Here is a 24,154-nt window from a genome sequence, read left to right as displayed (position 1 = left end):
ACTGAACACAACAGAAAATAAAAACTTATTTTAAAGAAATGAAAAAGTTCATAAACTTATTTAGTATTTTAACCTTTCAAAATAATTTGAAAATGTTGAATGTACTCAAAGAAAGAAAAATAAAATGTTTTCAAACAATTGTCTGATTATAACTTGGAACTCTTGGGTATAATTCATTTTTAAATTGAAGTTTCGACAATAACTAGAACTAACATAATCAATACACCAGAAACAGCTTGTGGGATTCATCATACTTTTACATACACACTGTAGAACTATCAACTATCAAGTTAAATAGAATAATAGAAGATGGAGTCATAAACCTACAAAAATCAAGGCCTCCGTGCCCATATCTGCGCATGCCTGCGCAAGTGTGGATGTATTAATGTCAAATTATGGAGGTTGTAAAGTCAAGAACGGTTGGATATGAGAAGCGTAAGCCAGCTCTTTAGATTTAAAACAGTATTTATCTCCATCCTATTTCAAGCCTTGCTGCTTCGAAAACAAAATTTGTCTGCCAGAACCTACCTGCCATTCGATTTTGAAATATTTCATCAGGGACACTGATCACACAAAACCAAAGATAACAATGCTAATTATTTTCAGTAAAAACTTTCAACTTCAAAACTATAACAAATTGAAACTACGTGTTGGAACTAATTCCTCCTAAAATTGTGCTAAACCAACTTTAGTGACAGCTAATCTAAAGAATAAAAGGAAATAATTAAAATCAGACATGGTTATTAACCTTTCAGTTTTCAAGCATTTTCAATTCCAAGCTGCCGTAGAGAGTCAGGACCAACAAGAAACACACGTCTTGGTGGTTGGTATCGGAAAACCACTACTCCTTTATATGCTGTCCTCGGTACACCATCCTAGAAAACAAAAGCAATCGAAGTTTTTGAAAAGAATGGAACTAATCAATCTTAGATATGAGAAAACAGTTAGGGGTTTATTTGTACTGCAACAACAAAAGTAGAACAACAGCACGAGTTCTTTAAATCAAGGTCATTTTTTTTTCGATTGTGCATCAGGTGAAAGTGCCTGTATGCTTTATTTTATTCTACACGCTTATAGGGCACATGTAAATGAGAGAGAGGTCATTTCAACAGTATCAAAGGTCATACATGGTGTTCCATTATTTTGAAATGGACCAGCTAAAAGTGAATATAGAATATTGCAGCAAAAATTACATGCAATTGATCATAAATGAGTTTACAGTTAAACCTAATATCCACCAATCCTTTGAAGAGGTTCCAAATAAGACTTTCGAAAATCAAGTATCAGCTGCATAAACCAGATATAATACAATGCAGGACTCTCTCTTGTATCATCACCAAAAACTCCAAGCACTTTCACAACAAAAAAAGAAAAGAAAATTTCCCAAATATCACATGAATAATTTACCTTCCATTCTTTAAAAACTCCAAATTGGTGTGCAATGCGTTCAAAGTCTGATTGGTCTTTATAATGAATACGCACATCACCTTTTATATTAGATGCCATAAGAACAGCATCTGCTCCAGGGACAGGTTTTGCTTTTTTCACCATATTGGCAAAATATTTTATATATTTGTCCTAGAAAGAAAAAAAAAAACAATTATACATTACAAATGTAAAAAATAGAACAGAGGGAAAAGCGGTTTCCAGTTTCACCAATTTTACCTCCATTAGGTAGCTCAAATCCTGTGACTTCCAGTCCACCTTTCATAAAGAAAAGCAACACATTATGATGATGATGAAAGGAATATACAAAATTTTAAAATTCTAAGGAGAATTATAGAAACTTTTAAAGCCAACCTTAACGTCATTCATCTTAATAGGCTCAAGATATTGCTGGAAAAACTGTCCCATACTAGAACCCTGATTGAAATCACAAGATTGAATAGAGGAAATGAACCATGGTTGTAAAAGGGAGATGTAAAGATCCTAGCAAAAAGCAAAATGATAACGACCTTTTCTGGTGGAAATTTAAACTTACTGAACCTGCCTATAGCGAGTTAATGATGGGTGAAACACCCGCCTAAATTTGCAGGTATTTTAATTTTATTTAAGTAAGAAAACAAGTTGTTTCAAAACTTGAAGAGAATTCTTTAATTAAAAAAAAAGATAAAAAAAAGACTGAAGCCATAGAGGTATTATATTCATCTAAGTGTATTGTACATTCTTGCAGAAGCAATGCAACAGAATCACAGAACATGACTTTCAACAGAAAACACATTGACTATATGCCTCATTGTTCCATCTAGTTCATGACAGATGCAAAACCAAGACATGCGTACTGCAGGATAAACTACCAAACAAATATTCTCATCCAAGCTAACACATTAAAAAAATTTGTCATCACAGCAATTTTAAACAAGAAATCTTCTCACCAACAAGGTAGCATACGTACATGCTCACCAAAATTATAGGTTCTGCACACTTCAGGGTGAAGGAATTGTCGACCTTTGTGATTCTCTTTTAATCTCAACCAGTCATCCCAGTAAGTGAACTTTTGTAAAGGAAAATTAGTTGATAAAACTACATCACTATGCATTAGTCTAAAGTACAAATTACAATATACTTAACCAAAAAGGATATGCTTTTGGCCACTTTGGTGATAGCTCATTCCATGTAGATATAGTAAGCATCCACCCAAGACCAGGAAAGAAATCTGAGCGATAAAGTGCATCTATACGAAACGATTAAAGCATATTAAGAAATAGAAAGCACCAAAATTCTCCATTTCAAGAAATTTTTAAAACTTGTTCAAAGATGAGCAGGCAAAATCAAGAGTGCAAGAGTCATCCAGAAGTTGATTGCAAAATGACAGAACTTCAGCTATATATTGCACATGAAGAGAGAGATATGGATGTCTAGAAAACAAGCAAACATCCAAATGAGGATGCTCTGATGAGTATGCTAGCACTAGAATAAAATTAAAATATAAAGCTATCTCACAGTCTGCCCCAATTTTTCGGATAAGCACCGCATGGACGGATCAAGAGATAGCATGGAACATCAAAAGCCACTGAGGCTAACATAAGCAATATTTTTGTAAAAGAAGCCAAATCTTAAATATAGACATGCATTAAGCTTGATTCCTCTCCTGGAAAAAATGCCACTTGGAGAAAAGACTTACATGGGTCATGCACAAACTGCTTTTGCCCATTGTCATTCCATGAGGAAACAGCCATAATTGACCTATCATGGTTTAATAACAAGAAGGTGAAAAGGGCGGAAAAGATCGCATCTCATTTTTAGTACTCTGAAACACCCCAAAAGAAAACAGAGAGATCTTTATTTCATTCATGACATACTTATCCTTTTCAAGAAGGGCTGCAGCAGCCTCAAAGTAATCAAAAAAATCAGGGGCAATCTCCATATCATCTGTCTTCAAAAGTGATTCTCAGTCAGTTCAATTTTCCTTTTCCATAAGAAAATTCAAAATAATAATCCACAAAAGAAGACAACTTCACCTTCAAGTATGATTACTCGGTCAAAATTGTGCTTGTAGAACAACTCATCCAATGCCCATTTGTAGTGACCTTAAGAAACCAAATATTTAAGTGCTGGAATTTGTAGAAGCCATGTGAACAAGAAAAAAAAATGATAAAACAATCCTTACGAGCAATCTTGTAGTACGCAATCAATTCCCCAGGCCTTTCTGTATGCACTGGATCAAAATCCAAGTGCTGAAAGAAACTGGAGTAAGCATTTACTGGATTGGTTTGATAAATAAGGATATGAAAACCATGTGAGAGAAGGAAAAAGGAAGAGGATTCATCCAAATCAAAATTCCAACATGGAGAGAGAGAGGGGGAGAGAGAAAAACACAATCTACCTGCATATAAGTTAACTGATTGTAACTCAAAGCTTTACTTCTAACATTTGGATCTGATCCATCCTGAGAGGAAACTATCACAGTTAGAAGCCTTGCTTTTTATTATTGAAAGCAATAGAATAATCATGTGTTTGTTGTGCATGAAGTGTAATAGCGTCCATCTAGTCCGATAGACAAAGAAAACCTTTTATTGCAAATAAAGTATAAGACTATAAATATAAATACCTGTGATACAAAAAGTGGATATTTTGAAGCAACAGAGCTCTGATACCTGCAAAGATTTAAGCCAAAGTAAGTCAGCATAAAATTACCTACTATTTGGTCAAACAGGCTATGCTATCAGACTAAACTCATCAACATACTTTAAGATAGAAGCAATAGTCCTTTCCAGATAATCTGCACGATTGCATGCCATGATGACAACTGCTGCCACTGGTACCTAAAACATTCAACCCATAGATAAGATGATTGCAAAGAATACAGGTAGTGATATGTGGAGATAAATGCTCGTATCTCACGAACCTGCGCTTTGTCAATTATTCTTTGAAGGCCTTTCTCTGAAACAACCAAAAAGAAAGAATACTAAGTGTGTAAAAAGCATTCCAAGTGCCAAATCAAAGAAAATGACTTCATTGAAGGAATAATACAAAAAGAATAGTAGATACTGACATGAAAAACCAAAAATAAATAAATAAATAACATTTTACAACAATTTAAAGATGCTTAGCAAAAATAATTAGAGAAAAGAAGGAAACAAATGCCAAACTACATTGATGAAGGAGCAGAATAGCCTTCATCAGATGCAATGACATAGATAACAACCTTATAAATGGTGATGAAGTTTATTTGCATTTAAAGACCCTTATAAACAGCAAATCAGTAACATAAATTAACTATAATAATTATGTATACGACAATTTCAAAAAGATCATATGAACTGAACATCACTTAATGTCTGCCTAGAAACCATAGAAAGGATTTTCTACTCATTCGAAGTATATAATAGTAGTAATGATGCAACAAGTAGAACAGAACAAGAAACAAACAGTTCATTTCTGATAGGGAAGTACTTTCAAGATCTTGAACAAGTGCCTTCAGTTGTGCACACTCCTGCTCCTTTCGCTTCTTCCCCTCTGAAATTGCAACATGGTCAGAGTGAATGCATTGAATATAAACCATTTTTATGGGTTTTACCAAGCTAAGAAAAACCATAACAATTTCGACATTGTCTGAAGAGAACCATGTATAAAGGGGTAAATTCACACCTTCAAGTGCAACAATTTGTTCTTGTTGCATGCTTATTTGATCAATAAGCAGTCGTATTTGACTTGTACAATGGTGCTCTGCATCAAGCTGTCAAATACAATAGCACCCCATTATAATAATCATTAAAAAGCCTCCCTATCATTAAAAATTCAAGGATGAAGAAGATGGCATGTTCAACACATAAATTGTTCATATTCCTTGGGTTTTATTCAGTTAAAACAATGCTGAAGCTTTGGAGAGCTAAAACATGCAATAAACTGAAACAAACTAACCGCTTCAGCTATTCGATCGGCGTATTCCGATTGCGTGGCGAAAAGCCGCATCTACGAAGAAAACAATTCGAAATAAGCATATCATTTCAATATCTAAATTAGAAATTTGAATTTCGATAGTAAGAAGAAAAAGGAAAAGAGAAAGGGTTTTCAACTCTTTACCTGGATGTAAATGAAAACCAAAGCAGCGGGGATGAGAAGGAACCGGAAGTCGCAGCTTAGCTTAGCCATTTATACTTGTTCTCCGGCTGACTCAGAACCACGGAGACTTCCGATTTCTATCTGATTTTTGCCAATTTGATTTGATTTTTTGTTATTCAAATCTTCATTTCTTGAATTGTATTGATTTGCAGAAACAATGAAGGGAAAATTAGATGGGTTTAAGACTTTTAAAAGGGCTTTTCGTTTTTGATCTACGTTTTTACTTGACTTGGGCGTTGAGTCCAATTTACGCAGACTTGGCTAACGTGCGCCTTCTACTCTTGGAATTATCTCATACTTAAGAGGTATATAATGCAGTTACATATCCACCAAAAAACTAAAATAATTAGTAGATATTTTATATAATATTGTAAAAAAAATTATGGTAATTGAATAACAATAATATTAACTTTTTGACAAAACGAAGTGAAATTGCTATGAATATCTTTTAGAAACTTCAACGGCTTAAAACACTTTTTACTTAAATAATTATTAACTAGAATAAAACTTGCGTCACGTAATTGATATGTAAATTTTAATAAATTACTGTATAAAAAATTTAATGAAAAAGTTAAAATTAGTGAGTGATAATCTTTAATATCTTAATTTTTGTAGATTGTTTAAAGAAAAAAATCAAAGTTATTTGTTTATAAAGAAGTTATTATTCAATCTACAAAAATGAAGTCATTTGTAATAATTTAGAAAAACGGAATCTATTTTATTTTTCATAGCATGACAAAAATAATATTAACATGTGTAAAATTATTAAATATTTATGTATTTTACCTTTATTTTTAATGAATTAGTTAACTTTTAAAGAATTAAATTAGTTAATTTAATTAACTAATTAATTGGCTCATTAATTTAAAATAATTAATCAATTAATTTTAATCACACATTTATATAACCAATTATCCTTTCTAATTAATTCATATGCTCTTTATTTTAAAATTTATATATAATTTATCAATTATACATTTAATTATTTTTTATTTTATTCAACAAAACAAATTAATTTTTTTACACATAGAACACCACTTTGCTTTCTTTCTTTCTTTCTTTTTTCCTTCTTCTTCTTTATCTTTCTTTTCTTCTTTTTTTCTCACCTTTCTCCTTGCATCTATCTTTTCTAGCAAACATTAGCGTAAAGAAAAGTAAGAGATATATGACCTCATGTATAAGAGATATATGACCTCATGTATCATGTCGACCCTTGTATAAGGTAAGAACCAAAATAGAGCCTGTCAAGGCAAAGTTCTACTGTATACATGAACAAAATTTGTTGCACAGACGAGTACCCATGGAAGATCTTATCAATTTCTGGATCTTCCAGTAATCATGAAGACTTGTCATCAAAATAAAATAAAATAAAAAAGCAATTTATTAGAAAACTCAATATCTTCCATCTTTCATCCTTTTTTCCAAAATCCAAAATCAAGAAAAATAGCAATTAATAAATAAAAGAGAAATTGGACGAAAAAACGAGAGAAAAAGATGATGCAAACAGTGAGGGAAATCTTGGAAGAAAAAGAGGAAAAAATAGAAGAGAGGGTCGGGCAACGGGTAAGACATTTGGGGAAAGTTACTTTTGTTTCGGTGAGAGAAAGGAAAGACATTCCTATGTCACATTGTAATAACTTTGCAATGTGAAGACTTTCCCATGTCTAAATTGTAAACCAAACACTATAAAGACATTACAATCAATTAAATTGTGCGGAAAATAAGGAACTTACATCGTATCAAACGCTATCTAATACTAAATAACCCAAGTCAAAAAATGCTCATCAAAAAGGTTTTAGTCATTTTCACTACTTTCAAATTAGCAAGCTTTTTTAGAGTTATTACAGAAAGCAACACCTTAAATGCGGTTAAATGAATTCAAAATCCTTGTTGTTCCATAGAAAATGTGAAAAGCCATCCTTCATAAAGAAAACCTCAAGGCTTAAGTAGGGTTTGCTGGTGCATTAGTTTATATTTCTAGATTAGTTATAATGATATGATGAACAATTTGGTAAAGGTGGGGAATAGCATGCACATAAATTATTTGTTGGATATATAGTGATATCTTATAAGATTTATATCCCACATTACCTAAATACAAAAGATGTTAATGTTTTATATAAGCAAACTCATTACAAGTTTGTTGAAAGCCTAAAAAGAAAGTGGTCTCGCATGTAGATAAGATTGGGTTAAGCCTTGAGAAAATGTGAATTTTCCCCTTGCACGCAAATATACATGAGGGCTAGACATAAGTGATATTTTTGTACTTTAGTAGTTATTGTTATGAAATAAATCTTAAAAGAATAAATAAAGATAACTTGAAAGAATAATTAAAGAGAAGGAAGAAAGTGTTAAATATACATGAGGGCTAGACATAAGTGATATTTTTGTACTTTAGTAGTTATTGTTATGAAATAAATCTTAAAAGAATAAATAAAGATAACTTGAAAGAATAATTAAAGAGAAGGAAGAAAGTGTTTGGGGGAAAAAAAGAGATCTTATTGAATTATATATTTACAAATGAAGTGAAGGAATCTATTTATAAGCTAACAACCCCTTGAATCATAGTCCTAATCTAATTCTATCTAAGAGTTCAAATCATATTACATTTCTTGTATCTTGCCTTTTAGGCTGTTTGACTTGGTCTGCACTTCTTGAGTCATAATATAATGGACATTCACATATTTATTCATAACATTCCCCCTTGAATGTCTATTGTATTAAGAATATGCCTCGTTAAAACCTTACAAAGAAAAAACCTCATGGAAAAAAATCTGAGTGAAGGAAAAATAGTACATAATTCTTTTCAAGAATACGCTTTTGAATTACTGCCTCATTAAAAACCTTATCAAGAAAAATCCAGTGAGAAAAACCTTGATGAAGGAAAAGAGTATAATACATATTTTACTCCCCCTGATGACTGCATCATAGAGATCTTTAAAATAATGCATTCCAACTTTTCAAATGTTGCAATAAGAAAGGCTTTGGTGAACAAATCTACTAGATTGTCACTTGACTGAATTTGTTGAATACTAATTTCATCATTTTCTTGGAGATCATGAGTGAAGAAGAATTTTTTACGAAATATATTTTGTTCGATCGCCTTTAATGTATCCTTCCTTTAATTGTGCTATGTAAGTAGTATTATCCTCATATAACGTTGTTAGAATTTTCTTCTTGGTTGACATGCCACACATTTCTCGAATATGTTAAGTTATAGATCTTAACCAGACACATTCATGACTTGCTCATTAATTGCTAAAATTTCTGCATGGCTAGAAGAAGTAGCAAATATAGTTTGCTTTATAAAATGCCATAAAATAGTCATACCTCCATATGTGAACAAATAACCTATCTGGGATTGAGTTTTATGTGGATCTGATAAATATCATGCATCTGCATAACCAATTAAATTTTATTTTGATGCATTTGAATTATATAAGCCATATCCATTGTTCCTCGGAGATATCAAAGTATATGTTTAATTCCATTCCAATGTCTTCGAGCTAGAAAAGAACTATATCTTGCTAATAAATTTATAGTAATTGATATATCAAGTCATGCATTACTAGCAAGATACATTAATACTCCAATTTCAATAAGAGATGGTACTTCAAGACCATGAAGCTCTTTATTATCCTCACGAGGTTGAAAAATATCTTTTTTTCATATCTCATAACCTTACAACCATTGGTAAACTCAATGGATATGTTTTCTCCATATAAAATCGTTTTAGCATTTTGTGATATAATTTGATTGATGGATAAAATTCTATTTGTCAAGTATTCAATCTAAAAACTCATACAAAACTTTATTTTTTCAAGGTCTTTCATCTCAAATTCTTTTTTTAAGTAATTCACGGCTTTTGATAACTCTTTAAAAGTTTCAATAATGTTTAGATCATCAACATAAACAACAATTATCACAAATTCATATCTGAATCTTTTTATAAAAACACATGGGCATATTGGATCATTTTTATAGCCTTTTTTCGATAAATATTCACTTAGGCTATTATACCACATGTGTCTGAATTGCTATAATCCATATAAAAATTTATTTAATTTAACCGAATAAATCTCTTGGGATTTCAAATTTTGTGCTTCAAGCAACTTAAATCCTTCAGGGATTTTCATATTGATATCATTGTCAAGTAAGCCGTATAAATAAGCTGTAACTACATCCATCAAACGCATTTCAAGCTTTTCATGTATTGTCAGACTAATTAAATATCAAAATGTAATTGCATCCACCACATGAGAATATGTTTTTTCATAATCAATACCAGGCTTTTGGGTAAAACCTTGTGCGACAAGCCGTCTTTTATATCTCACAATCTTATTTTTCTCATTTCGTATTCGCACAAATACCCATTTATATCTCATTAGTTTTACATCATTTGATGTACGGACTACAGGTAAAAAAACTTCACATTTTGTAATTAAATTCAATTCCACTTTGATTGCGTATTTCCACATTGGCCAATCATTCATATAAGTTCAAGATTCTCATTTTTCTTTCATAATAGTGAGCTCTATATTATATACAAAATATCGTCGACGTTTATTTACCGGTTCCATCTTTTCCCATCATGACATAATTGATTGAGATCTCTTCATTTTCAATGATTTCAAGTACCTGAATTTCTTCTGAAATTTTTCTCAATTATGTTAGGGGTCTCTTCTAGAGTTTCTACTTCCTCTTTCTGACCATTTTAAATATTTGCTCATTTTCTTTTTCGAGGATTTATCTTTGGAACCGATTGATTTTCATGCTTCTAGCGTGCCTTGTCCTACAGGGACATCCATGCTAATAGGAGCATTCGCAACTGGTATATAAGATATAGTTATTCCCTTTAGGTCAATAAATACGTCTGGCAACTGATTTACTATATTTTGCAAAGTAATTATCTTTTGAACTTTAAATTCATATTGCTTTGTGCGATGATCAAAACTAGATAATGATAATGTATTTCAAGATATTTCCTTTTCCAGCTGCTTATTTTCTCCCCTCTAATGTTGGAAAAATTGTTTCATCAAAATAACAATCAGCAAACCTTGCAATGAATAAATCTCCTGTTGAGGGTTATAGATATTTAATTATAAATGGAAATTCATATCCAACATATATTCCTAACCTCCTTTGAGGACCCATCTTTGTGCGTTGTGGTGGAGCGATTGAAACATATACCGCACATCAAAAAAAATTTTAGATGAAAAATATTTGGTTATTGACCGTAAACCAATTGTATAGGGAGAATTTATAATAACTTGTTTGGCTTGATGCATACAAATGTTGTTACATCCAAAATGGCATGCCCCCAAGTCAACATTGAGAGTTTGACTTTCATAATTAATGGCCTTACAATCAGTTGGAAGTGCTTAATAAATAATTCTGTTAGACCATTTTGTGTATAAGTATAAGCAACAGGTTGTTCAATAGTTATTCCAACTAATATGAAATATTAAAGGCTTGAGATGTAAATCCACCAGCATTATCAAGACAAATAATCTTGATTACATAACTAGTAATGTGCTTGTAAACGAATAGTTGTAAATGTCAAATTGCAAGCTGATAATAAACACACATGTGACCATCTAGTCGATGCATTGAATAAAACTGTAAAATATCTAAATGGTTCATATGGTGGATATATGAATCCACATATAACCTTGAACATTATTCAAAAACGTAGAAAATTGAATCCCAACTTTAGCTGGTGATAGCTTTATAATTTATTTACCTTCAAAGCAAGCAGCACATAAAATTTATTAGATTGAAAAAAATCTTCTGGTTTTTCAATGAATGATCATATAAATTTTTAATCATTTTCTTTTACATCATTATTGATGGGGGATGGTCCAACCGGTCATGCCAAACATCAAAATCATTAGTAAATTTCTGGTTTACTATGAGTTTCAATTATTCTAATATTTGTATAGTTTAATTCTAAGAACAGAGCGAGTAATTTTTTTTTCAACACACACTTTCTACTTGAGATAATATATGTAATATAGAGATATTAAGTGTCTATTTCATTCATTGTCTCAATATGACATCTATTCAGACGAATATCTTTAAAACTTAATAAACGTCTTTGAGACTTAATAGAAAATAATACATCCTCTATTACTTTATTCCTCAAGGTAGTAAAATATTAGTTCTTCTGGAGCCTTCAATTAATCTTGTACTACCAGATATTGAATTGACATTTTTTTTGTCAAGTAGGAAAAAAAACTCCTTGTCTTTAAATATAGTGTTTGTTATAACAATGTCTGCTAGACATATATTTACATCATAGACCTTAGATCCAACAATATGAATATCCATAAATATATACAATAAGAAACTTACAAGTTAACATAAAAGAATATTAAATATAGAATTAAAACATATAATAAGAACATATCATTTAAACATAGTAAAGCATCTTCATAATATAGTTATACTAAATATATCAATTACTATTAAGTTCATTCTCAGATATTTCTATTACCAATCGAATGATCAATTCCTTTTTTCAAGACAAGAAAATCAATAATAGATATTTTATTACCAATCAGGTAATCAATTCTTCTTTCAGGATGGGCAAATATCTTGACGTGCTATATCAACTTGACCATAATTAAAATCATCACAAGATATTTTAATTTTCAGTGATACTTGATAAAATTTAAGACGTACGACAGGTACGTGACCAATGATCTTTCATGCCACATCAATGACAATATGTTTTCTATATTCCTCCCTTTTTTTTCTTCTATTTTTGTATTTTCATTATTCATCCACTTTTGGTGGGTTAAAAGTATTCATCCACTTCTAGTGGGTTGAAAGTATTCATCCACATCTTGTGGGTTGAAATTATCCATCCACTTCTTGTGGATTGAAATTATCCATCCACTTCTGATGGTAAAATTATTCTTAGATTCTGATGGTAAAATTATTATCCACTTCTTCCATATCCATGATCATAATTATTAAATGATGTGGCATTCACTTCAGAAAATAGATGGATTCATGAAGATAAATTCATGACCATGACCATAATTATTAAATGATATCGCATTCACTTCAGGAAATGGATAAATTTATAATTTTTTTTATTAGTAGCTCGTTTGTCACATTCACTTCAGGGAATGGACATTATGATTTTTCATTAATAGCTATATAATAGTAAATTCACTTTCCAATCAAGGGACAAAATTTAATATACACTATATGATAGTAAAATTTATATTAAAGTTGATTTTTAGAGAATGAAAATATTAAAGAGATATCAAGTCACTTACTTGATTTATTACAACCAAAACAATTAAAGATCAACCATTGAAATTCTTTCAAAGCTTGGAGATGATGAAAACAAAATAATAGTAGCACTTACTTGATTTGCTAAAACTATAAATCAAAACCGAATCGTTGAAATCCTTTTGAAGCTTGAAGATGATGCAAACAAAATAATTTCAAAACTTAATAAATCAGAGAATCGTGCTGATAACGTGTTATGAAATAAATCTTAAAAGAACAAATAAAGATAACTTGAAAGAATAATTAAAGAGAAGAAAGAAAGTGTTTAGAGGGAGAAAAGAGATCTTATTGAATTGTATATTTACAAATGAAGTAAAGGGGTCTATTAATAAGCTAACAACCCTTTGAATCATAGTCCTAATCTAATTCTATCTAAGAGTTCAAATCATATTACATTTATTGTATCTTACCTTTTAGGCTATTTGACTTGGTTTGCACTTCTTGAGTCATAATATAATGGACATTCTCATATTTATTTATAACAGTTATATGTTTTTTATTTTCAACTTTTTCAACTTATGGAATTAGTCTTTGATTTTGGTAGTTAAGATATTTTAAATATATTCTGTCAATATCTTCTTTTTAAATCTAATTTTAAACTATTATAGAATCAAATTTTAAACGTTTATTTTCTAATTTTTTGTTAATTCTCTATCCTCAAATATTTCACCAAACAGCCATTCTTTCCCTATAAATACAATGCTCCACGTTCATTCTCAACATACCAAAAATTAATTTTCTCTTCTCCCTCTTCTCTACTTAATTGACCTCTTCGATTTGTTGGTTTCTTACTTCTTTAATTTTTTGTTGCTCTTGCATTTTTTACAATTTGTGCAAACTATTCAGGATATATTTCCTAATTTTTGGTTAATTCTCTATTCTCAAATATATCACCAAACAACCATTCCTTCCCTATAAATACCATGCTCCATGTTCATTCCCAACATATCGAAAATTAATTTTCTCTTCTCCCTCTTCTTGACTTAATTGATCTCTTCGATTTGCTGGGCTCTTACTTCTTTAATTTTCTAATGCTCCTATATTTTTGATAATTTGTGCAAACTATTAAGGAAGAGTTTGTTGAATCTTGGGAGATAACTGCTTTAATCTTTTTGCATTAAAAAAAACACCAAAGCATACAAATTTTGAATGAAGTCCCAAGACTTGTTTTCTAGTGTATTGATATTTACCCCCTATTTTCAATAAAAATGATTCTTTTTCATATGATTTGAGACATAATGAGCTTGGTTTCTAGAATATGATTATATCAATGTTTAATAAATAAAGAATGATAGATTTTAAGTACGTGCATTCATAGTTTTATGTTTTTAAACAAAATTGCATGGTTTCAAACTAAAATAGCATGGTTTGTTAAATACTCTTCCGTTAATACTTGTTTCCTTCCTTATCCCTCACTAAGTATTATTTACTCGCCCTTTTTAAAACCTTGTGTTTTTATTTTTAGATCCCCAGTTAGATAGAGCTTAGCCTTGAGGTGGATCCTCTTTCACAAACCTTGGTAAGTACTTAAAGGCATTCACTAACTACACCAACACCATACCAAATGGGCTCCATTGGCTTGTTTTGGTTTGTCTAGTTGCAATGTCTTCTTTTGTTGTTTACACATATAGGCACCAATATGTTTAGATGTGATGAAAAGTTATTAAGTTACAATGTGATTATGTGGAATATTAGTGTGATACTTGGTTATAATGAATGGAATATAAAACATGTGTTTAAGATATGAATGTTGAATTTGTACAAATGAGTGGACATGAATTTCATATGAAATAAATACAGGTTTGTAGGCTTGTGAAGGTCTTGTGGGCTATGTCCATTGGGCCTTCACGTTGGTCATGGTCCAATAATGGGGTGTGATGGTAAAGAACAAGGAAATAAACTTCTTTTGGTAATAAATTTTACATTTATCTTGTAGATAATGATCTTTTAACTTGTACTGATGTAATTTTTTCTAAAAAAATCCATTTTGGAAAAAAGTTATAAAAAATTAGATTGATTTTATTTTACAAAAATCAGATTGATTTTATTTTACAAAAATCAACATGAAAATTAGTTGATTTACCGCCCGAAGCTAAACTAATTGGCTGTAAATGGATTTTTAAAAGAAAGTTTAATCCTAGTTATATTATTGATAAATACAAAGCTAAATTAATTGCTAAGGGTTTTACTAAAAAACGATATTGACTTTTGCTCCAGTAATAAGAATTTCATCTATTCATATTTTAATTGCCTTAACTTCTATTTATAAACTTATTGTTCAACAAATGGATGTTAAAATAGCTTTTCTAAATGGTGATTTAGAAACTTGAGGGATGTGTTCTTCTTGGTTAAGAAAACAAAGTTTGTAAATTGATTAAATCTTTATATGGCTTAAAACAAGTACCAAAACAATAGTATGAAAAATTTGATCAATTTCTTATTAGTAATGGATTTTCTACTTTTGGAGTTGATAAATGTGTGTACACAAAATTATTGATAGTGAATGTGTGATTATAAGTTTTTATATTGATGATATGCTTATTTTTGTACATGCATTGATATTGTCAATAAAACAAAATATTTTTTAACTTTTAAATTTGATATGAAAGATTTGGAAAATGCCAATGTTATTTTGAGTGTTAAACTCATAATATGTGATAATGACATAATGCTAACACAAGAACATTATGTTGAGAGGCTATTTAAAAAGTTTAAATATTTTAATGTCACACTTATGAGTACTCCTTATGATGATAATACCCAATTTAAAAAAAAATAAAGGTTATAGTGTAGCTCAGTTTGAGTATGCTCATATTACTGAGAGTTTAATGCATTTGATGAATTATACTCGATCTTATATAGCTTATGTTGTGTGTAGAGTAAGTAAAAATACACAAAATCCCAATCGAGATCATTGGATTACCTTGAGCAGTGTAATGAAAAATTGAAGAGATACCATAAACTATGATATTTTATATAATTGATTTCCTACTGTATTAAAAGGATATAATGATGCTAATTAGATATCAGATTTAGACAAGACAAAATCCACAAGTGGATATGTGTTCACTCTTAGTGGGGGTGTTGTAACTTGAAAATTAACCAAATAAACAATAATTGCTAAATCTATGATAGAATTAAAATTTATAGCTTTGGAGTTGGTTGGCAATGAGGTTGAGTGGTTAAGAAACCTCTTATTAGATATTTCATTGAGAATGAAAACAACACTTTCTTCATCTATATATTATGATTGCCAAGCAGTAATAGTCATTGTAAAGAATAAAACTTTCAATGGTAAGAATAGACACATTTATTTAAGACATGATGTGGTAAAGCAGCTGCTTAGAGATGTGATTATATCAATTAATTATGTGAAGTCAGAATTGAATTTGGCCAATCTTCTAACTAAACTCTTGAGAAGAAAATTAATTAATAATACATTGAGGGGAATGAGACTTAAACCAATTGAGAAAAATTAACAATAATGGCAACCCAACCTATGTGAGTGGTGAGCTCATGAATTAGGTTTAAATGGTAATAACAAGTTATTCATTTATAAATTGATACACTATTAAAATTGTTGTCCCTCATGTGGTGTGTAAATAGTGCAAAATTGTAATGAAAGAAAGATTGAGTTAAACTCTTAGGGCATGCTTGGTTGGAGGAAATGGAATAGCCATTCCTCCTCTATTCTCATTCTTAAGATAAAGTTTCATTTGATTCAATAGAATAGCTATTCTTCGGAATAGCCATTCCAAGAGAAGCCTAAATAACCATTACTAAGGCCTCCTTATAAGAAAAAAATTATTAGACAAATATATCCTTTTACAATTTAAAAAATTACCTTATAAAAAAATACTAAACCTATTTTTTCTCTCTTCCTCACTCCTCTCTCTAAAGCGCAGAAGACACAAAATTTTTACTTCATTTTCAAAAAAAAAGAAAGAAAAATATTTAAATATTATTTAATATATTAATATTATTTAACTATAATAAATATTATAAAGAATATTATTTAATATTATTATTTGAATATAATAAATGTAATAAATAATATTAGTTAGTATTATTTAAATTTAATGAAGAATATATTTGGTCTTTTAATATTAAATATTATTTAATTATAATGAAAGGTTTAATTATCTTTTAATACAAAATATTATTAAATTATAATAAAAATATTTTTGTATTTTGATGAAAATATTATTTAATTTTAGTAAAAGTTATTTTGATTTTATTACTTAGAATATTTTATCTTTTAACAAAATAAATTCTTTAATTTTAATAAAGAGTATTTTTTTCTCATCATAATACTTTTGTTTTTTAATTAAAAAATCTTTAAATTTTAATAAAATGTATTTTTATCATTTACCCATTATTCCTTAACTACTCTTAAAATTATTCCTACCAACCAAATAATGGAATAAGTAATAATAGCAATTTCTATCCCATTTCATTCCTATGAACTAATCTACATAATAGTTATTCTTCTCCTATTTTATTTTCTTGAAATGACTATTCTATTCTCATTCTATTTCTTCCAGTAAACCAAACATACTATTAATGAATTTCATATTCTTTATGGGTAGTGTATTAAATTATGATATACACTTGATAGAATCATCTATATAAATGTGGAGTAGGGTCGCTCTTAAGAGAATTATGGCAAAATCTCTAAAGTACTATGGTCATGTTTGGTTGGAGGATGGCTAAGCCATTCCCCTTCTATTCTTTACAAAATTTTATCTCCTTGTTTGGTTTGCTATTGGGGAAGAAATAGTCATTCCGAAAGGAATGGCTATTCTTTAAAATTGGACAAAAGCTTAGAATAGCTAATACCACATTCGCCCATGGTATTAGCTATTCTACACCTATGAGAATAAAATTTAAATATTTTGGATTAAAATGTCCTTATTTATTTTTGAAAAATTACAAATTTAAACTTATAAAATTAATATTTTAAATTTAAATTAAAAAATATTAATATTTTCATATTTTTAAATTATAAATAAAAATTAATATTTTAAAATATTAATTTTTAAATTATTAAGTGAAATTTAAATTAAAAAATGAAAAATGCAAAGAGAGAAAAATAAATCTTATTATAATAAAAAGGTTAATTTATTAATTATATATTATAAAATATTTTGAATTTAAAAATTAATTAAAGTATTAATATTTTAATCATAATAATATTTAAATTATAAATTAAATTACCAATTATTAATATTTTCAATCAATTATAAATTATTAATATTTAAAAAATAAAATAAAAACAAATAATCATAATAACATTTAAATTATAAATAAAATAGTAGTATTTTATAATATTAATGATTAAATTATAAATAAAATATTAATACTTAAATAATCAACTATTAATATTTAAAAAAATATAAATTATTAATATTTAAAAAATAAAATTAAATAAAAATAAATAATATTTAAATTATAAATAAAATATTTATATTTAAAAAATTAATCATTCCTTTATAATAAAATATTAATATTTAAATGATATATTATTAATATTATAAATAAAATATAAAATATTAATATTTAAAAAATAAAATAAAATAAAAATAAATAATTATAACAACATTTAATATTAATGATTAAAGCATAAATAAAATATTAATATCATTAATATCAATTTTTAATATTTTAAATAAATTATACATCATTAATGTTTAAAAATAAAATAATTTAAAAATAAATAATCATAATAATATTTAAATTATAAATAAAATATTAGTATTTTATAATGTTAAAGATTAGATTATAAATAAAATAGTAATATTTAAAAAATAAAATAAAATAAAATAATCATATATATAATAAAGGATATTTTTATTTTTTTATTTTTATTTATTTTTTATTTCAAAGTTATTGTTATCAACCAAATACTGCAATAAGTCATAATAATCATTTATGCTCTATTCCATTCGTCATACCAAACTACGTAATACCTATCCTATCTTATTATATTCTCATCACATTCTATTTTTATGTAATAGCTATTCTATTCCATTCCCGTCTATTTCGCGAACCAAACGTGCTATATGAATAACCAGACACGCATATAACCCATTTGCACAAAATCATATAGCCTATTCAAATAAAGAATTTTTGATTCATATAAGTTATAAACTTCACTAAAATTATGTGACTTACATATCATTTTTTATAAGCATAATTCATAACTTAAAAGGTACTAATTTCGATGTATTATATTCGAGTGAGATTAGACCCACCAAAAAGTTTTTATTATAAAATCTTTTAACATATGTGAAGATTGTAAAATATATAGTAATATTTCATAAAGTTTTTATCTCACGTTACTTAAGCACAAAAGATTCTAGTGCTCTATTTAAGTAAATTCATTATGGGCTTATTGAAAGTCAGAAAAAAAAGTGATTTCGCACGCACACGAGTCGGATCAAGCTTTGAAAAAATACGGATTTCCGCACAAGCTGTCTTTTGTACGTTTGCATCAGAATGAAATTTTAAACTCTAACACACCAAAAGGTTTGTAGGGGATTTTCTGATGTCTGTGTAAATTGTGATTTTACTGGGTGTGGATGTAAAGCGAAGGTTTGTTTCTATTGGAAAATCTCTGCTTCATTGACTGACGATACAGATATTGTGCTCAGGTCAAGCCGTGTTGACGAGAAAGCTTTCTTTGATCCCTAACCATGTCCCGGGCTTTCTTCCGCTCTTGATAGCTATGGTATGTTGCAATCTGGTTGTTGGGGTCATGGGGTTGTGCTGACCTCTTTGGGTATGACTGGTGTTCTTGTATGGAGTAAGGAAGGGCTGTTTTTATGTAAAGAAAAGATGACAGTAAAAAGAAGGGAGGGACTTTCAGACATCATCAATGAAGCCCACGGTTACAATTATTGTTCCCCGAAGGTACCTGTCTGGCTGGGTGTCCGTGGCCTCGTGTTATTAAACGAGCTACAGCCTATCCACATGGTCAGGCTCAGGAACCGGGAGGCCAACACTGCTGCCATTCCTGGGAGACGTAAGAGTTTCCAACGTATCCTTTAAAAAAAAATCCAAAAACGTTACTTTCGGATCGAATCAAGTCCTCGGATTTTTCAGTTCCCAGCTTCTAGAAGATCGATTCTGTTATAAATCTTGTCTGGTCGGGCCAAACAGAGATTTCCATTTGGCGGGTTCACCGGACCCGTTAATTTGGTAACCATGGCTCATTCCAGCACGTGGGTTGCTGTTGAGCATTGACACCTCGCCAAAACGCTGACCCGTCACGGAACCGCCATTGCTTTGATACGCGGTGTCTGGTCAACTCAAAAAATTTACAGCGCAGTTTATTGTACTAATCTTCTCTAAATATCTGTTAGTTCAGTGGTTGGCTTTTCTATTTTCTCCTTAATCTGTTTTTTCCCTTCCCTTCCATTCCCTTCTTTGGAGCTAAAAACATAATTAGTAATTAAAACTGCACTAATTATCAATCTGCTAATAATAACAAACAACCTCTCCATTTTTCTAATAACCACACTGTCACCGTCTCTTTGTCCCTCCATCAAAATCCTTTTGTCTTTTAAATCTTTAAATAAACAACCCCAACTACAATTTTTGCATTTATTAGTCAGATAACAAAATTTTTCATCTGCAGAAAAAAAGTCTCAAACTCATAAACTCTTTAGCGAGAATCAGCCATGGGTTTTGAGAAGGAAGCGATCTCATCCTCATCTTCAAAAAAGTTAAGGTCTCCTCTACCGAGAGAAGACACGCCTCTTATAAGCAAGGACAAGCCGCTGTCGTCACAGCCCAAGACGTTTGCTAATGTTTTCATAGCCGTAGTTGGTGCTGGCGTTTTGGGTTTGCCGTACGCCTTCAAGAGAACCGGATGGATCATGGGCCTGCTCATGCTTTTCTTCGTTGCTGCCTTGACCACCTACTGTATGATGCTTTTGGTTTACACCCGCCGGAAGCTCGAGTCTTTTGACAACGGGTTCGCCAAAATTGCGTCTTTTGGCGATCTGGGTTTCGCTGTTTGTGGCACCGTTGGCAGGTTTGTTGTTGTTTTTGTTACGTTTTGAATTCTATCTTAACTTGGATTTTGTATTGGGTTGTCTTGTTTTTTGTTTGTTGATGCTTTTTGGGATGGAAACACGAAATTGCAAATTAAATGGTTACTTTCTATTTTTAACAGATTAAAAAAAATCCATGACTTGGGCGATTAAAGTTAGGTACTAAAAGTATGATTTTCTGTTGAGTGTCTTTGGTTGTTATTTATTGAGTATGTTCTTTGATGCATTACTAGATTTTCTGCTTATTATTCTTGCTTGAACTGGATTTTGTATTGGGTATGTTATGGAAATTGCTACTAATTTGGCTAATCTTATAAATTATGAAACAGAAAAGATGCTCATTAATGTGGCATTTGATTTAGGCTTATATATTTTGTCATGTTCTTTATTAAAATTCTTATTATTGTATAACATGCTTGGTTTTGGTTGTGTAACTTGTATTGATTTCCCATACTTGACTCCTTTTTCAACAATGAACTAAGAAGGCACCAGTAAGTTTCGGTTGAATTTATTTTGTTCACTTTGGGAGGTTCAATACTGATGCTTGTTTATACTATTGCAAGCTGCACCTTATACCTGTTGATGATTTTATGGCTATTTTTTTCCAATGAGGAAACATCCTAATTTGACTGTTTTATCACCTCATTGCTACTACTTTGCCAAATGTTTTGATAATTCCATTTGCAGGTGCGTTGTCGATGTACTTATTATTCTCTCTCAAGCTGGATTTTGTGTTGGGTATCTTATATTTATTGCCAACACTATGGCCAATCTTTTTAACAATGAAATCTCCATGAATTCAAGCTTAAGTTTGGGGATGTCCAGTTTTACAGCAAAGAGTTTGTATATAGGGGGATGTTTTCCATTTCAATTGGGGTTGAATTCAATTGCAACATTAACCCATTTGGCTCCGTTGAGTATTTTTGCTGATGTGGTCGATCTTGGGGCAATGGGGGTGGTGTTGGTTGAGGATTTGTCTCTTATCTTGAAGCAAAGGCACGAGGTTATGGCTTTCGGGGGTCTCTCTGTGTTCTTTTATGGCATGGGTGTGGCTGTTTATGCATTCGAAGGGATTGGTATGGTTTTGCCTATAGAATCTGAGATGAAGGACACTGCTAAGTGTGGCAAAATATTGGCACTGAGCATGGGTTTGATTTCTTTGATGTATGGAGCATTTGGTGCACTTGGTTATTTCGCTTTTGGTGCAGAAACCAAAGATATTATTACTGCTAATTTGGGGGCAGGCTGGATCAGCACTTTGGTTCAACTAGGTCTTTGCATTAACTTGTTTTTCACATTCCCATTGATGATGAATCCGGTTTATGAGATCGTAGAGAGGCGATTTTGGGGAGGGAATTATTGTCTGTGGCTGAGATGGCTTCTGGTTTTGATCGTAAGTTTGGTAGCTTTGTTCGTGCCAAATTTCGCTGATTTCTTGTCCTTAGTGGGAAGCAGTGTGTGCTGTGGTTTGGGGTTTGTATTGCCAGCATTTTTTCATCTATTGGTATTCAAGGAAGAGCTGGGGTGGAAGGGATGGACTTTGGATGTCGGAATTGTGGCCTTGGGGCTTGTTCTTGGAATTTCTGGAACTTGGTATTCTTTGATGGAGATTTTTTCGGTGAAGGTATAGATGTAGAGTGTTGCAATGAAGGTGAAGTTGTGAACTGCGCCTGGATATACTTTTGTTTGTATTTTTGGAATATCATTTGTAAAAACCCGATTGTTATCTTTAGTTAAGAAATTACCTTGTCAATCATAACGTTGAGAAGGAGGTATGATATTTTCCTCAACATAAGTGGTGAATTGTTGATAGTCTAGTGTGAGATATTAGTTTGTGCTAGCATTAGTAACTCTTCTCCATTCAAAAACATTGTGAATGATATTACAATATTAAAGTTATTTTCAAGGATTATTTTGATTTAAACCTTATTTTACCTGTACGTCACTTTCCTTGTCTTTTTCATCATGTAATTTCTTATCCAAGGAAGATAGTGGAGTGATTCTTCAGTTTAGATCATTTTCTGATGATGCGTGTTTGTGAGTCAATCCACTATGATGGTGAAATAAAGGGTCGCGTTAATATAACTATATTAGCATTCCTGTGTGCACCCTACTTGATTGATACGGGAAATTGCAATCATGCCTTGAAAAGTTGAATGAGGATCCTCTCGGTCTTGTTGGATCTTCTGATAATGAACTGCAGATGAGGGAAGGTACTTTCTTCATTTTTATGTATTTATTTGAATAGCCACCTGTCGTTATTAAATGTAATAATAGTCATACTATTTAGGCACCTACCCATCAGTGAAGAAGTTTTCTTAAACCAAACCATTCATCATAACTCATAATTGATGTTCAAGTTATAGAATGCCACTGCCGGGGAGTAAGCTTAAAGCCTTAAGCAAATGCATATCTATCTGCCAGGGAGCAAAAGCTAGGCCAAGGTTTTAGACCTTGATAGCTTGGTCACTCTCCTACTCTGATAATTTTGCTTATCTGGTCTTGTGTTTTCAAGCCACATGCCTTACAAATTGGAGCACTTCTCAAGTTTTTGCTTTAAATTTGCCTTTCATATTTCAAAGTATTTTGGGTTCACATTGGCAATTTTCCAGGCCCTGCCCACTGCTTTGGCCCATCGGCATAGAACTATCATATTCGAGAACATTTAACACCCTATTTTTTTATTTCTTAGAGAATAAATAAAATGTAAATAATAAAAGATAGCAAAGAATAAAAAATAAAAATTCAATCAAGAGAGGCCTTAGTAAATTATGAAAATGCAATCTGCTAATTTATAACAATACATTTTTTTTTCAATTTGATGTAATAATTGAGATTAAAACTTCAAAAGAGAAACAAAAATGATCTCCCACACCGTTTTAGATATAAAGATTTCACCAACTCAAAGGACGTCAATAATCATGAACTTGAGAATTTTTTGACATGAGCTTAACATACATAGATAAGTGAGGAATGGCTCACAATAAAGATGTAATGAGTTGTGTTTTGCACAGATTTGTTTGCTTAATTTGGGTTAATTTTCCTGGCAGAAAAAGATGGCAACCCAGACAAGAAAATTATTGATTTCTAACTTTTTGTGGAACACGGTTTTGAGGATTGATGGTTGCCAAAGTCAGCAGCATCAACAGTTTTTCATGTGTTGATTAAAGAAGGGGCCTTGCAAAGGAATAGGAGTGCACCTGTGTCAACCAACAAAGGGTGAGATT

At 30.5% G+C, this 24,154-nt stretch overlaps 2 protein-coding genes across 2 annotated transcripts; one reads left to right on the top strand and one right to left on the bottom strand.

Moving 5' to 3' along the window:
* Positions 1-199: 199 nt before the first annotated feature.
* CGL1 (alpha-1,3-mannosyl-glycoprotein beta-1,2-N-acetylglucosaminyltransferase) lies at positions 200-5,774 on the bottom strand. The gene is made up of 19 exons (XM_088804070.1): positions 5,527-5,774; positions 5,365-5,415; positions 5,092-5,179; positions 4,897-4,959; positions 4,349-4,383; positions 4,189-4,265; positions 4,052-4,097; positions 3,827-3,889; positions 3,611-3,677; positions 3,462-3,530; positions 3,303-3,372; positions 3,125-3,186; positions 2,585-2,674; positions 2,396-2,490; positions 1,801-1,863; positions 1,666-1,704; positions 1,408-1,578; positions 749-875; positions 200-528 (listed from the first exon to the last, which is right to left on the bottom strand). Exons 1-18 carry the CDS (start codon positions 5,593-5,595, stop codon positions 759-761), a joined length of 1,335 nt encoding a protein of 444 aa, XP_088660196.1. The 5' UTR covers positions 5,596-5,774; the 3' UTR covers positions 200-528; positions 749-758.
* Positions 5,775-20,424: 14,650 nt separating this feature from the next.
* On the top strand, positions 20,425-22,839 carry LOC18608362 (Transmembrane amino acid transporter family protein). The gene is made up of 2 exons (XM_007043005.3): positions 20,425-20,908; positions 21,615-22,839. Exons 1-2 carry the CDS (start codon positions 20,553-20,555, stop codon positions 22,555-22,557), a joined length of 1,299 nt encoding a protein of 432 aa, XP_007043067.2. The 5' UTR covers positions 20,425-20,552; the 3' UTR covers positions 22,558-22,839.
* Positions 22,840-24,154: the final 1,315 nt, after the last annotated feature.

Source organism: Theobroma cacao, chromosome 2 (genome assembly GCF_053813885.1).
Source record: "Theobroma cacao isolate CCN51 chromosome 2, ASM5381388v1, whole genome shotgun sequence".
Classification (NCBI taxonomy): Eukaryota; Viridiplantae; Streptophyta; class Magnoliopsida; order Malvales; family Malvaceae; genus Theobroma; species Theobroma cacao.
The sequence above is the reverse complement of the archived record's forward strand: the minus strand, read 5'-3'. Positions and strand labels throughout refer to the sequence as shown.

What these genes read in the sequence shown, in the direction of transcription:
- CGL1 (XM_088804070.1), bottom strand. Translation starts at nt 5,595, where the DNA reads ATGGCTAAGCTAAGCTGCGACTTCCGGTTCCTTCTCATCCCCGCTGCT. An exon ending in TGGTTTTCATTTACATCCAG is followed by an intron (nt 5,416 to 5,526) that starts GTAAAGAGTTGA and finishes TTTTCTTCGTAG; the next exon opens with ATGCGGCTTTTCGCCACGCA. An exon ending in TGCGTACTACAAGATTGCTC is followed by an intron (nt 3,531 to 3,610) that starts GTAAGGATTGTT and finishes TGGTTTCTTAAG; the next exon opens with GTCACTACAAATGGGCATTG.
- LOC18608362 (XM_007043005.3), top strand. Translation starts at nt 20,553, where the DNA reads ATGGGTTTTGAGAAGGAAGCGATCTCATCCTCATCTTCAAAAAAGTTA. An exon ending in GTTTGTGGCACCGTTGGCAG is followed by an intron (nt 20,909 to 21,614) that starts GTTTGTTGTTGT and finishes TTCCATTTGCAG; the next exon opens with GTGCGTTGTCGATGTACTTA.